General features: G+C 39.4%; 1 protein-coding gene across 5 annotated transcripts; it reads right to left on the bottom strand.

The window, feature by feature from the left end:
- Nucleotides 1-10,479: 10,479 nt before the first annotated feature.
- Nucleotides 10,480-12,512, bottom strand: LOC144615729 (uncharacterized). Of its 5 annotated transcripts, none has more exons than XR_013554285.2 (4): nt 12,166-12,512; nt 11,595-11,685; nt 11,166-11,315; nt 10,480-10,661 (listed from the first exon to the last, which is right to left on the bottom strand). XR_013554285.2 is itself a non-coding variant. In XM_078443250.2 (3 exons), the coding sequence occupies exons 1-3, from the start codon at nt 12,319-12,321 to the stop codon at nt 10,631-10,633; spliced, it is 327 nt and encodes a 108-aa protein (XP_078299376.1). In that variant the 5' UTR covers nt 12,322-12,509; the 3' UTR covers nt 10,480-10,630. The 5 variants fall into 5 exon arrangements, 1 of the variants encoding a protein (XP_078299376.1); XR_013554284.2 differs by having other exon boundaries at nt 12,176-12,512; XR_013554289.2 differs by having other exon boundaries at nt 11,629-11,685; nt 12,176-12,512.
- Between the last annotated feature and the right edge of the window lie 2,463 nt (nt 12,513-14,975).

Here is a 14,975-nt window from a genome sequence, read left to right as displayed (position 1 = left end):
AGTTAATTTTATTATCCATTCATACTTCAACACCTAAGAACAAATGTGGATTTGTTCTACAATAGATTAATCTAGAAGGTCATGAACATTACACTTGGTTAAGCAACAAGGTCATGGAAGATTTACCTAGCTTGAATCAAATCAATATCATTTTGTTATTCTTTATTCTCAACCCAAAAGACTAAATAAAAATCAACAATATATTGATGTAACTAAATATTATTCAGTGAGATTTATGAGACTCTGATAAAAGAGGTTGGCTCAGCAGTAACCAGGGATATAAAATCATCATTGGAGCTTTCAAAACAGCAACATTTGTACGTGTTTTCTTTGTTAAAAATTCAAACACATGCACCAATACTCAACGGTATTATTATTCAACATTACATTGTATATAATAGATACCTAAGAAAGGTTTCAGTAATTAGACATTTATCACATGTTTGATGCTTGTCTTTCACGATTAAATGTAAGCCAAAGTTCATTTCCAGGCACAACAAATGCATATATGTAAGAATGACAGGGTGTACATAAAACAAACATGTCTAGTAAGACATCATCTTACTAGAGAATAAATGGGGACAATAATTTACTAAGATTACTAGATAACAATTGTATGAAAGTTTTCCCGTCCCGATCTATTTCTGCTCTGTGAGAGATGACTTCTTCGAGTTGGCACATATATATTAAATACACATTTTAGGAGACCTTTGTATGTAGTGCTACCCAAATTTGATTAGGGAGTTCTATAATATTTTATCAGATAAATAGTTGGTCCATTTTTTAATCTTTTCAGTTTAATCATTTCATGGACATTGAGATGCAAAATGACAACACAAATTATGATTGGTCTTAAGGATATTGGAAGCCACAGTTTTTAGAATTACCTTTGTTACTCAAAGTGCATTGTTTTTTCCAAGACTTCACCATTTGCCTGTAGTTAGCCTCAACTAGCTGTATTCTTTTGATGTTTGTTTATTTGGGTATTTATTTATTTTGAACAAGACAGGGGTGCCTGGATGGTCCAGTAGGTTAAGCGTCCAACTTTGGCCCAGGTCATGATCTCATGGTTCATGTGTTTGAGCCCCGCATCGGGCTCTGTGCTGACAGCTCAGAGCCTGGAGACTGCTTCAGATTCTGTGTCTCCCTCTCTCTCTGTCCCTCCCTGCTCACACTCTGTCTCTCTCTATCTCTCTCAAAAGTAAATAAACATTAAAAAAAATATTTTGAACAAGATTGAGGAGTTTGCTAATTACTATCCCATCAATCATGAGTTAAATATCTTTTGTAAAGTCTTGTGGTAAACATTAGGCAGCCGCTTCAAATTTGATGCAGGTGAATAATTGTACTATAATTATCCCTAAATGCACTGCAGGCAAAAGGCTAAGTGACAGAGAAAGATACGATTATTGCCTAGGATTCCACGCTTTGGGGTGATTTCATTCAATGCAAATCTAGTGATTTACCCACACGGTTCCCGGTCCAACACTGGCGTCATTAAGCAGTTTTCATTTTTGACTTCTGCCAAAAAGCACTTCATACTTCAACCATTAAGTCTATTGTTGTTATGGTTGTGAGAGGAACAGCCATAGATTTTTTTTTTTTTTCAAGAAAGGACAGTTGTGAGTCCGAGGCATCTTGCTCTAAGAGATACAGCAGGTCTGATGTACAAACACATGCCAGTTCTACGGGGAACAACGAAGGCGGTAGGAGGTTAGACGTCATAAAGAGTGTGGAAGGATATTCAAATTTACAACAGGGTGGTCACGGTAGACTTCATTAGAAAAGGAAGCACTTGGCTAGGACTTGAAGAAGGTGAAGAAGTTGGTCAGGTGACAGGTTGAGCACAACACAGGGCCCTTGCGTTAAGCTGGGGCTATGGCTGGTATGGGGAAGTAAAAGGTGTGTGGTCAGTGTTCTGGAGTTGGGGACACCGAGGCAGAACTAGCAGATGAAGTTACTGAGTTAAGGGGGAAAGGGAGAGTGGGGCGCTTGGGTGCTTCAGTCAGCTAACCATCCAACTCTTGGTTTCAGCTCAGGTCATGATCTCATGGTTCATGAGTTCAAATCCCGTGTCGGGTTCTGCACTGACACCATGGAGCCTGCTGGGGATTTCTCTCCCTCTCTCTGCCCCTCCCCAGCTTGTTCCCTCTCTCTCAATCTCAAGACGGAAATAAATTTTAAAAAGGGGGAAGGGGAGAGCCACCAGAAAAGACTATGAAGAGTCCTGTAGGTCTTCCGCTTTTACTCTGAGAGCTAGAAAATATGAGGTCTCTGTCCGCCTCTCCTCTTTTAGCGCTTTCAATTTGTTTTGAAAAACAGAAGCCAGGGGCGCCTGGGTGGCTCAGTCGGTTAAGCGTCCGCCTTCGGCTCGGGTCATGATCTCGCGGTCCGTGAGTTCCAGCCCCGTGTCGGGCTCTGGGCTGATGGCTCAGAGCCTGGAGCCTGCTTCCGATTCTGTGTCTCCCTCTCTCTCTGCCCCTCCCCCGTTCATGCTCTGTCTCTCTCTGTCTCAAAAATAAATAAAACGTTAAAAAAAAAAATTAAAAAAAAAAAGAAAAAGAAAAAGAAAAACAGAAGCCATATAAAGTAAAAGTTGGTGGATACAAATGTGATTGCCATCATTTCAGTGGAATATCCGAGACTTTGATATGACCCATTCTTTACATAATTTTTCAAAAAAGAAATATCGAATTATAAATAAAATGAATGATAAAGGATACCATTTTTATTTAAACATGATTGTTTTTCAAAAGCAAATATAATTGTCAGTGTATATTTGGCAGACATTTCTAAGTGTTTATTTTTTTAAATTTTATTATTTTTTAATTTTTTTTTTTATTTTAGGGAGAGAGAGTGAGATCAGGGAGAGGGACAGAAGGAGAGAGAGAGAGAAGAAGAGAGAGAATCCTAAGCAGGCTCCACACAGCGCAGAGCCCAGTCCCGCGACCCTGGGATCATGAAACCGAGCTGAAATCAGGGGTCAAATGCTTTACTGACTGAGCCACCCAGGTGCCCCCAAAGTGTTTCTTTATTGAAGCACATCATAAAATGTACCCCTTGATGTTTGTGGTGTGGGACAAAGAGCTTGCTTTTCCTGGCTCTTTATTTCTTTCCCACTCATACTTTTATTTGCTGCGAGTTAAAAAGAATCGAGAGAGAGATTTATTTGGTAACGTCCCCTTAGGGCTTAATGGAAAAGGTGGAGAAGGTTGCGGTGTGCTCAAGTTATTAAAAGAGGGAAGAAATAGTCAGTTTCCCTGAGAAATGGAGGGAGAAGAGGAAAGGAGGAAAGTGGAAGGAGGTAAAGACTTGGGATGCCTTCCCCTGCATCTCTTACCTGAGCCCCCTGCTTCTGCACCCAGCAAAGTGAGGGAGCAGGAAACTACGCGGTGAGGAGCGCTGGTTTCTTTGGCTGCAGGAAAAGTCCAGTCCTTCACAGATAGAAGGCTCTCTACCTTATAGTGTCCCAAACACAAAGCAAGGCTGTGCTGGTTCTACTCCTGGAAAATCTCGCACATTGATAAACATGGCAGTGTCTGAGGATCAGATCTTGCCGTTTAGTTGTCCTTTTCTCGGTAATCTGAGTTTGCTTTTTATTCACGGCTTATCAGAGCACCAGGTCTTCTAAGACTATTTTCTGGAATAAAAAAAAATGTGAACCTCCAATGTTATTACCCACGACAATTGTACAGGTATTTTGTGGATTCTCGGTGAATTACAGTTCATTTATAATTTCCCAGTAAGAAATTGAAGCACGTTCATCAGTGTAGTGATGGGCATCACTAAAAATAGACAAGGAGAGACTAAACCATCCCCCCAAAGTCACACAGCTGGTATCAACGTCAAAGTCTGGAAGTCTACAATGAGGACCCATACCCATGTCTGGGTTGTTGGTTTCCCTGCGGTGTATCCTGTCCATCTCGTTAATCTTTGCTAATTTGAGAAATACTGTTGATCAGACTATAAATTTGACCTGGCAAGAAGCAGCGTGATGTATCAAGTTCATCCTATTTTCTCTTGAGGGTATCCATTTTTCTTGTCTCTTATCCTCCTTTTCTCATTCCATCAGAAAACAACCTGTCTCATCTCTGTCATTTGTACCGGTGTGCTGATTTTTCACTTGAGTGTATCCGTGTCATTTTGTAACAGAAAACCTGAGTTTTGATTCAATTTAGATAAGGTTATATTTAGCATGAACTCAAGGGGTTTCAGTTATTGCAGTGTTACAATCAATAAGAAAAAAAAAAATAATAGCATTCTAAATAACGACATCCAGCCCGCAGTCCCACCCTGGGAAACTTACAATAATCTTCATACAGAAGTCCAACTTCAAGAAATCTAAATTAGCTTGTGAGGCTCAGTGGGAGTCTAGAGGGTCTCCAGCGCAAACATTTTGTACAAAATTTAAGGAAAGAGCAGGTGGCCTGAGAAGTGGTCCAACACAAGGTGGCTGAGGTCCAGATTACGTATTTGTGAATAGCACTTAGATTGCTGATTGGGGTTCTCAGCATTGAGAGTCAAATCAGAATGGAGAAATCCAGGACTTTAATTTCATGGCAGATGAGATGGGTAAATAAAGATATATCACACATTTTAAATTATGACACAATATGATAGCAATATTAACTGTCAAGAAAAAGTTTTCTTTGAGTCTGTGAGTTATGGTATAAATTCCAAGAAGATATAAATATAATATTTTGAAATATAAATAGGTTATACTCTATATTAAATCTGTCATGAATTATTTTTTATTAAACTTATTATTTTGTTCACTTGCAAAATAGCTCCTCTTGGTGTTATTAAGATCAGTCTTCACAAGCACTTAAGCATCATATATAAAGCTTTCCATAGTTTGTAATAAAGTAAAATGCTTTCAAATATTGATTTTAGATAAATAGATTTGTATATGATGTATCACATCAAATTTTACTTAACTAAAGATCAAAGTTTAATTGTAGGTTATTAGAGTTAATCTTGATAGAAAGCTATGGGGATTTCCATTAAGAGGGAAGAAAAATGTATTCAACAAATGGATAAACTTTGTTTTTCTTGTTGGAAAATTAAGTATGTTATTTTGCAAGTTCATGACTTTGTAATGTAGATGGTTCAGCTTGGGCATTTTTGAGCCATAGAGATCTCAGGGATCTATGTCACAGTGATGTTTCTACAATTCATTCTCCTAGCAATATGAATTTTTCTAAATGAAACAGAAGTGATAGGGTTTTAGTATTTACTTCCTGGTACTATCCTAGTTTCCCACTCCACAAAAAAAATAAAAAATAGAAAAGGAATTTGATGGTAGTTGGTAATTACTTTTTTTTTTTTTTCACTTACATCTGGCTTTTCACTGAAAATAACAAGACAGGTGACACTTCTTAGTGAGTTGATAAGAAATGACGCTGTGTTTGCAGAGACTGGTCTATCTTCCTTTCTTTGTGAGCCACCCTGGAACAGAGGAGGGCCCAGAGAACATAGTCAGATTCTGACTCAGTGCTGCGGTGTAACCTGGGGCATCCGTTAACATCACAAATCAAAGCACAGTAAGAGCAGTGTGTGTACCCGAGGTGGTTAGTGGGTTTGAAATACAACAATGTCACAATTACACTGCAGAACACAGCTTGCCATTCTCAACACAGCTGAGGTGGCTGTTGCGTGAAACTTTATCAATATGCTTTTAAAGTGGAACAGCAATCATTCCATGAAGTGAGAGATATCTATAGCACAGGAAAAACAAGAGAAAATTCATGTCTATAAGAAATGAATCATAAGCTCCTTTAACTCTAGTTTTCTTAATTTAGTATAGGTTGCTTTTCACTATACTGAGATCTTGTGGGGCATTGAACGGGGGAAAACAAAATTGTGGCCAAATTTGTCTAAGATTGGGTATGGCTGCAACGAAGGAGTAGACATAGGGCCAAACTCTTTGAAGAACAATTTCTAAAAGAGCACTGTGTATCTTTCTATTATCAACTTGATATTTGTGTTAATGATATGGTCAAAACACTTGGAATGAATGACCATCATGAAGGATTGTGTCAAGATGATTTTATTACGTGCCCCATGCTCCTGACCAGACCATCTGTTTGAATCACGGGATCTTTATTTGCTCACACTAGTGTTTTGTCTCCTGAAAAAGTACGTGCCTCAGATGCGTTAAGACAGGAACAGATGTAACCTGAATAATTATAGCTTATCTCTATTATATGGAAAAATGTCCAAAAAATATACGTAGGGAATACTAATTCTCATTGACAATTTGGATGGGATGATTTTTGCATATCAGTTAGGATTGCCTTCTGCTACCAGCAATAGAAACCCTGACCAGAAGTAGGGTTAAATGAAGGGGACAATTTTTCTCTTCTACTCAGAGGCCATGAAGTAGGTAGACTAAGGAAGGTGCAGCTAGTTAAGAGTGTCAACGTGGAGCCAGACTCTTGCCATGTTTCTGCTGTTATCCTCAGGTTTCCTGCCCAAATCTTCAGGGGTCATCCCTGAGTTATGTAACAGAAGGGGCATGGGAGGGCCTAATGTCCTTCCTTCTCCTGGACTATTGATCTGCAGAGGGACGTTCTTCTAGAAAATTTCCATTTACAAATTCTGGGACAGAATTTAATCGTGTGGCCAGCCATGCCTAGAAGGTGGTTAGAAATGGTGTCTAGTTTCTAGTTTCTAAGTAATGAACGTTCTAGAAGAATGCACTTGAGAACAGATACTGTGTAACGGAACTTACAGTATCTGCCACTATTTGAATATGAGCTTAGAAAGCCACGCTAAATGAGCAACTTCTAGCAAATTATTTTGGTATATAATGCGTTCAGTATGTCAAAATATAAACTGTTTAGAATATGCCATTGCAAAAAAGATACCAATGGGAGCTGAGATCCTTGGTTTCAAAGTTAATCTTTTAGAGAGAAGTCTCTTTTCAGAATTCTCCTTCTGTAACCCTCTTTCTCTAGAGTGTTTATAAAGTCTGTTCACATACATCAGGACAAATAATGGTGGCCTTGGAAACAACAAACAGAAAAAATCGTGATCTGACTGAGAAAGCAAAACTAGTAGTGTAGATTGGTATAGAAACGATAAGAGTTCAGATTAACAACACATTCTTAAGTATGACTGTTTGTAAATTCAGTTGCTACCAAAACTAATACATGGGCTTAAATTTTAGGTTTTAGAACGGATATGATTTATATTATCTGTTGGCCCTGGTTAGAACCTAAACATGGCTGACATCACATACGTAGGTTTCTCCCACTATCAGACAAGGGAGTGTTCCTATGAGACTTTTATAAGCCAAAATGGCATAAAGTGAAGAATCTGTCACCATTAATTTACCAAAAAAACTTTGAACATTCCCAGATGGAAACAATAACCTCTCTTAGGCTTTTTTAAGACCTCAGGACACATCACAGTAATGGATGCACAGAATAAGTCGAGATAGAGCCCAGATGCTCACAGGTAGGTTTCAGAGCTCTGGTGCTGCAGGTGGGGACACTGAGCGTGGTTCCCAGGGAAGGAACTTGGCTGTGTGGCTCTCATTGTTTGGAATGTGTGCTGCCTCTGTGAGGTCCCGCTGCAAAACAAACACTGAACGCTATTTTTACTTTTCCCCTTGTATGGTAAAAGTGAAATTTCTCTTTGGATTTTTTTTTTCAGTTAGCGAAAACAGGTACAAATATAGGTCTTTCATAAAAGCAATGTGGCACAATGCAAATTTTTGAAAAGTGGGAGATGGCTGTACCTGGATAATGTAAATATATATATATATATATATATATATAATATTTATTATATATATTATATAGATTTATTATATAGATTTATTAAATATATATATTATATTTCCAGCACTCAGAACCATGCATTTGCTGGATGGTTTAGAGTGTTATTTGTTTTACTCTGTCTCTCTCACTCTCTCTCTCAAACATGAATAAATATTAAAAATAAAAAATAAAATAAAATAAAATAAAATAAAATAAAAGTTTTAGGTCAAAATGGAGTTTTAATTATTCCAGCACTCAGAACCATGCATTTGTTGGATGGTTTAGAGTGTTATTTGTTTTATTTTTTATTATTTTTTTAATGTTTACTCACTCTTGAGAGACAGAGACAGAGTGCGAGCAGGGGAGAGGCAAAGAGGGAGGGAGATGCAGAATCCAAAGCCGGCTCCAGACTCTGAGCTGCCAGCACAGAGCCCGATGTGGGGCTTGAACTTGCAACCTTGAGATCATGACCTGAGCTGAAATTGGACGCCTAATGGACTGAGCCACCCAGGCGCCCCAAGTGTTACTTTGTTTTAAGACCTGAAGTAATTTAGGAAACTAGTGCATCATTGGCAAATGATTTTTTGTTTCTTTTATCATCACCACCCTGGGGGGGGGGTGTTCTGGGGAGTTGACCGATTGACTTTCCATCCAGCTGAAAGGTCACAGGGCCCGTGAGGAGGGTCTCCATCAAGGAAGCCCTTTCTAAAAGGCACAGCACGGAGGACCAAGGGGAGCCTCAGGCTAGTGTGGCAGGGCTGCGAGACCTGTAACTGGGTGCACCTGCTCCCGTTATGTCGCTTCTCATACAGGAGGCGAAAGGAAACAGGAGAAATGCGGTTGCATTTACAGTATGCGTGGCAATGACTTCTCATTTTCCCCGCACTTACTGTAAACAGATGCTTCTTATATGCGACTTACCCTCCATAATGCTCTTGTGAGATGTGGGATAAAACTCTCACCATCAACAGTAAAGAAAGGTAAACTGATATTTTAAAGTTAACATTGCATTAATTGTAGCTATAAACTTCTAAAGCTTTATAGAATGAGTTTATTTTTACGGCAAACTATCTCGAACATATAGAAAGGCAGAGAGAATAGTACAGCAGATGCCCACATAGTTTTAGCTCAGGTGAAATAAAGACTGAATTAGGGAGGGAATTATCTCAGCCTTTTTAATGCAGTTGATGTTCCCGCAGGTTTATTCTCTTCCACTTCTCTCTTTCTTTTCCCAGGTAAAGCATCTATCCTTAAGTTTATTTTACCTCTGACTGTATTGGTTGTGAGTATCTATAAAAATATGTAGTATTTTCTAAAGTTTTATGTAAAGGCTATGATGATATCAATATCTTTGCAAGTTGCTTTTGCAATCACTATTGTTTTCAAGATTTATTCATTTAGATATGAAGATCAAATTCACTCATTTTAATTGCTTTTCTTTGTTTGAATTTACGATACATTATTCATTCACTCCCCTAATGAGATACAATGTGGCATTTCCAAGTTGTTTTTGTCATTGCGTGGCATACTGCAAGGAAAACACTTATATACTTCTTATTCTGCATATGTGAGATTGCTGTTCTAGAATATATTCCTAACAGTGGAGTCGTTGAATCTTCAACTGGCCCAAATATTGTGAAATTTCTCTTTCAAACGGCTTCAGCAATTTATAGTTGGACTAGAAATGTATGAGTTTCTGTATCTCCCCATCACCTCCATCCACACTTGGAATCATCAGCCTCAAAATTCTGCCCCTCAGGTGGTATCACAGCGCAGTTTTAACTAACACTTGTCTAATTATATTGACAATATTTGAATTGAATATTATTTTGAATTGAATTTGAATTGAATATTTGAATTGAATAATATTTTAGATTCATTTGTGTCAGCCTTATATTTTGTGGGAAAATAGAATTGTTTACATGCCTTGCATACAAAGGTATTGGGGACTTTAAAATTTAAATATGTATCATTTTGATCAGGAAATCGTCTTAACACGTGAATAGCTCTATCTATCTATCTATCTATCATTTATCTATCATCTATTGCAGTACACTTGGAAATAAAATACTTTTAATATTTTGAGCAAGTTGAATTGTCCATTATGTTACCACACAAAGGGTTCACTTTAAATGGGTTGATGTGTTTTTATTCTTACATGCATTGTTTTACAATGCTGACACCATAACATTTTCAGTTTTAGCTTCCACTTAACTCTATATCATAAGTGTCTTTAAAGCATAACTGACGTGCAATATCCTATTAATTTCAGGTGTACATCATAGTGATTGGATATTTTTATTCGTTCATTGTATTTAATGGCCACATAAGATTCCATTAAGAAGATACAGTGTAGTTCTTAACCATTGCCATAATTCTTTACGTAGTATTGAGTTGGGGTGAGTCTAGGGTTTTAATATTAAAGGCCTTTTCCTGACACCAAAAATAATGGTTATTTTCACCATTCATATATATTTTTTTAAACAGGAAAACAAAACAAAACAAAACAAAACAATGACTGAGCGTAATTCACAGCTTGAAAACAGGTCGTGGTTCCTTAAACATGTGTCTATGTGTCTGTGTGTCCGCACCTGTGTGGTTTAGTCTCTTTTTCTGAATACTCCTAAATAAGAACGAACAGCAAAGTTTTAGGTTTTCTTTCACTTATTATTCATCACTAATAATGCAATATCTAGATTGGCCCATTGCCCTCTTTCATAAATTCAAACATTACAGTGATGTTTTATTTCCATTTCTGATGCCAAGGTAGAAAAATAAATAATAGCTACGTGAGGTGCTTTTTAATCTCCACAGTTTACTTTGGTTCACATTTGGGGAACTGGGAAGGTCTCCAGTCCTTATCGTCAAGATGGAGGTCCCAAGATAGGCAGTGAGCTGTGAGGAGAAAAGTATAAATCACCAAACAGAACAAGCATGGCTAGAGGATCTGCCCCCCGGAAAGGGAGGTATTACAACAGATAAGTGCAGTATGATATGAACAGGGTGTGGTAAATAGGAAAGACAGAACCTAGCAGGGTCTATTTGTTAAAATTCCTCTCTGTGCCCTGTTCTTTCTGCCTGGCCCAGAAAACACTTGTTGACCAAACATTCACCCTTTTTCATCTTCCTATCAATTTTCTCCCTTCCCTCTGAAGTCCCAGACCCCTACCCCCTTCTCCTTAGCTCTGGGTGGCATTTAAACCTTGATTGCTTGACTGCCTGGCGCTACTACTTTACAGAGCTCTCATCCATACCTGAGTGAATTCGGTTTTCTCGGTTTATCTGTCTCATGTCAATTTCATTCTTACACAAACCAAATGAACATTGGAAAGTCGAGTGAAACGTCTCCTCCCCAACACATGTAAAAGGCATATTACTATATAAGTTGGGATGTCGCACCTTTGGTTTTGCCTATGAACTATGAGTTCCATTTTCACTGCAAGGAGAAGCATCATAAAATCTGTTGTCTTCCCCAAAGGCACTTCCATTTTGGCAGATGACTGAGGCACTGAAAATATCTTCTTGTTGGCATCTGTAATTTGGAAAAATCTGTGGAAAATGAGGATTAATTATTTTCCAAATCATATTTAGACTTCACGGCTTAGATATGACCCGTTTCTTATTTCTTGACACTTATTATTTTCTAATATAAAAGAAGCCAAAAGGACTGATATAGAGCTTACATGCAGGTGAATAAAGACAGTGTTCAGAGTTTAAGACCTAGCCCATTAATAAAGGCTCTGGAGATCCTTTGGGCTGAGGAAACTACAAATAAATTCTAGGCTCTTGACCCCACTGGGCTGAGGACAATGAATTTTTGTGCAGGACCTGCAGAAAGGTGGACTTCAATGGTATCTTTTACCAGTAGGCAGAAGCCCATTGGGAGAGACAGCTGACTTCAGCTCAGTCCTGGGTCTGTCTGAAAGACAAAGGTATCCACAGCAAGTATTACAAAATGACAGCCCTATGACAGATTTGGTCCTCCACCAGGGAGAGCTGATCCCTTTAAACAATTCTACTTGTCAATTCTGCCCTTACAATAACTTTCAAAACTGTTGTGCAATCTCCATGTAATTCCAGCAAACTTTAAAAGTCCCTTTAAAAGTCTTATGTTTTAGGGGCACCGGGGTGGCTCAGGCAGTTAAGTGTCTGACTCTTGATTTCGGCTCGGGTCATGATCTCATGGTTCATGAGAGTGAACCCGGAGTCAGGTTCTGCACTGACATCACAGAACCTGGTTGGCATTCTCTTTCTCTGTCTCTGTCTCTGTCTCTCTCTCTCTCTTTTTCTCTCTCTCTGCCCCTCCCCTGCTTGCTCTCTTTCGAAATAAATAAATGAACATTAAAAAATAAAATAAGTGTCTTATATTTCACCAAAATGGGAGAATCATTTGGCTTACATCTACTCACATCGTAGGCTCCTTAGTTGCCGGGAACCCATCCATCCAGCTTCCTGATGGCACAGCCCGGGTGGTTGGTGGAAGGGCAATGCACAGCGACCCTCCAAATGGGAAGCTACTGGTATCCCTCCTCTTACTCATCATGGCCATCCCCATGGTCCAATTGGCATTGATGATTCAAAAGAAACCCATGGGGGCAAACTCGGGGATATTTTCTGGGGATGACCCCCAGGACAAAAAAGAAACCTTATATCCAGCCGGTGCCACCCCTGCCCGCCCGTCCTCTACCTAAAGGAAGGATAGCCCCATATGTTTCCCAGCTAAGGAGGGGGACAAATGGGTTCGGAATCCCCACTCCAGCAACAAAGGAATGTATCCATGGATACAAGCTACTCCAACCCCTAGGCCCACTTGGCCCCCAGAGGCATTCCAGAGCATAACTAGACCTGGTGGGTTAAGGTACAGAATGGTTCGTTAGTTCCTAGATATACATTGTCTCTCTGGGAGCGCATAAGGCATGGGTTCCCAGGGCCCTCTTGGCTCCCTCCCGGCACCCCAGACCAAAGCGAATACTTTTGTTCCTTGTACCGCAAACGGTTCAAAGGAACAATTAAGAAGTCATGTCCCTGTAAACATTCCACTTGAGGTGTTGAGAGCTAGACGATCTTTCATGAAAATAGCAAAGCAAACGCTTTATAGACTATAAATAAATGTGGATACATAAGGAAAGTAATATGAAGAAATGAATCAATAAGCAGAGAGCAGGAGGGAACGTTACAAAGAAATAATCACGATATTCCTTAATGGGTGATTACACAAAGGAACGTTTTTAAAATTAGGTAATGCTAAGAAACATAGATGACGCTCGCTACAAGGAAATTGCTGACAAATATAATGCCACGTTTGCCACAAGAAAGCGGCCGGTCTAACACGCCGCTGTTGTCTGTATCCATTTGTTACTTTCGCCGATGCCGTTCATCCTTCGGGAACCCCTGGACCTGCTGGGGCTGGACTCTGGCACTTAGTCTCTTGATTTTATATGGCATCCCTTGTCTCTTCTAGCATTTATTCATATGAAGGGTGCCCAGGACACTAAGAAATTATCATTTCATATTTTATATGCTTAAGTGAGAAGTGCTTAGAAAATAATACACAGCTATGCTTATGGACCACGGTCCCACGCTATGATGTTTCCTTCCTCTCTCTGCTTTCCACCATGCCCTTCACACTCAAGGAAGCAGCACACAGTGTTGCCAGAATATACTTTTACTTCTTCAATGGGCTGTTAAGTCCCCTCTGATGATCAGTATTTCAAAACGCTTATTCTTTGGAAATTTCCTTTTTGCATATTCTTCCTTTGTTCTGGAGTACCGTGTTTCAAATTGTGGGTTCTGACTGTTGAAGGGATGGTAAAATCACTTTGGTGAGTTGTGATCAGCATTTTCTTTTTATGAGGGGGATGGAAGAGACTACAAAGAGTTCATCACACCGGGGAAAATCACTATTATTGCAGGAGAATTTATTTTAACAGATCTATATATGGATTTGTGTCCTGGGGTCTTAGGTCTGTCTGGAAAATGTTTATCTATTATGGACAACGGGCAGAAAGGATTTGTAATCCCCTGCTCTACGCCACTTTATCGTCTATATTTGAATCCAGACTTTTCTCCTTCATATAAAATAGATTTATTTTTAGCTTGACTCTAACAACACAATACATTTTATTTGACAGCTTGATATTCTCTTGCGTTCCCCCCATGGATATCTTCCCCAATACCAAAATCTCAATAGCAATTATTTGACATCAAAATGTCATTATCACCGTGCATCCTTCTAATTGTATTTGAAGAGTCCTCTCTTTCATAGGTTTTACATTCCATCGGCCCTTTCTTCCGCTTCCCCACGTCTCCTTTGCTAAGTGCCATTTTTGTCTACTGTTCAAGAATGGGTCAAGTTTAGAATGAAGGGAGTTTATTTAGGATTCATTCTAATTGACAATAAATAGCCTGGGGACTTAGCTGCCACAGCTGTCCCTTATTAGATCATAGTGCAGCTCATCAAATTAAAATAAGCTGTCCTAAATTCTGCACTGTACAAGGGAAGAAAGAAAAAGCATTAGGCCCTCTCAGAGAGCCCTTTAGAGTGAATTATGTTGATGGTTTGTGTAGAAAATGGGCCAGATGACAGCCAAGTTAGAGCAGCCTGTCACCACAACTAATGCTCACATGTCAGCTTTTGGACCGGAGCACAACTGAAGGCTTACAACTGACTGGCCGTCAGCTTTGGTTCAGGAGGTCAAGGTGCACAAGGTGAGGGTCTCTCCAAACTTCCAGCATGCCTCCCGGAGCCTTCCGTTTCCCGAGTCTGGGGTCTTATAAATGATGGGATGTTACAGGTCTGTGTGTAGAGTTTTAAATCACGATCTGATATGGAAGCCTTGCTAGAAACATGTGTAGTTTTACCCAGATTTTTGTAGGTGGCTGGCTTCAGAGATACACTTAATTAATTCCAAGAAATGCAGTTAGGCAACTGCAAATAAGGTCTCGTGCTAGTGGCGAAAATCATCTTCTTTGCTGCCATTTTCCCGAATAAATTTACCTCTGTCTCTAAAAACACGCAAACACAGCGCACATTGGCACCGCAGCGTGTGTTTTTAAAATGAACTGAATGTGCTTTTGCCTTCTTTTGTTTCCAATGCCAATGTCACCTAACGGAGAAGTGGTATAAATCCCCAAGTAGGGTAAGAGCGGGGTGGGCGGAGGGATGAGCCTAAACTCGCGCCGAGTTGTTTGTTCTTTTGTTTGCCTTCA

The sequence above is a fragment of the Panthera onca genome, chromosome A1 (genome assembly GCF_046562875.1).
Source record: "Panthera onca isolate mPanOnc1 chromosome A1, mPanOnc1 haplotype 2, whole genome shotgun sequence".
Taxonomy (NCBI): Eukaryota; Metazoa; Chordata; class Mammalia; order Carnivora; family Felidae; genus Panthera; species Panthera onca.
This window is presented reverse-complemented; position numbering and strand designations above follow the sequence as displayed.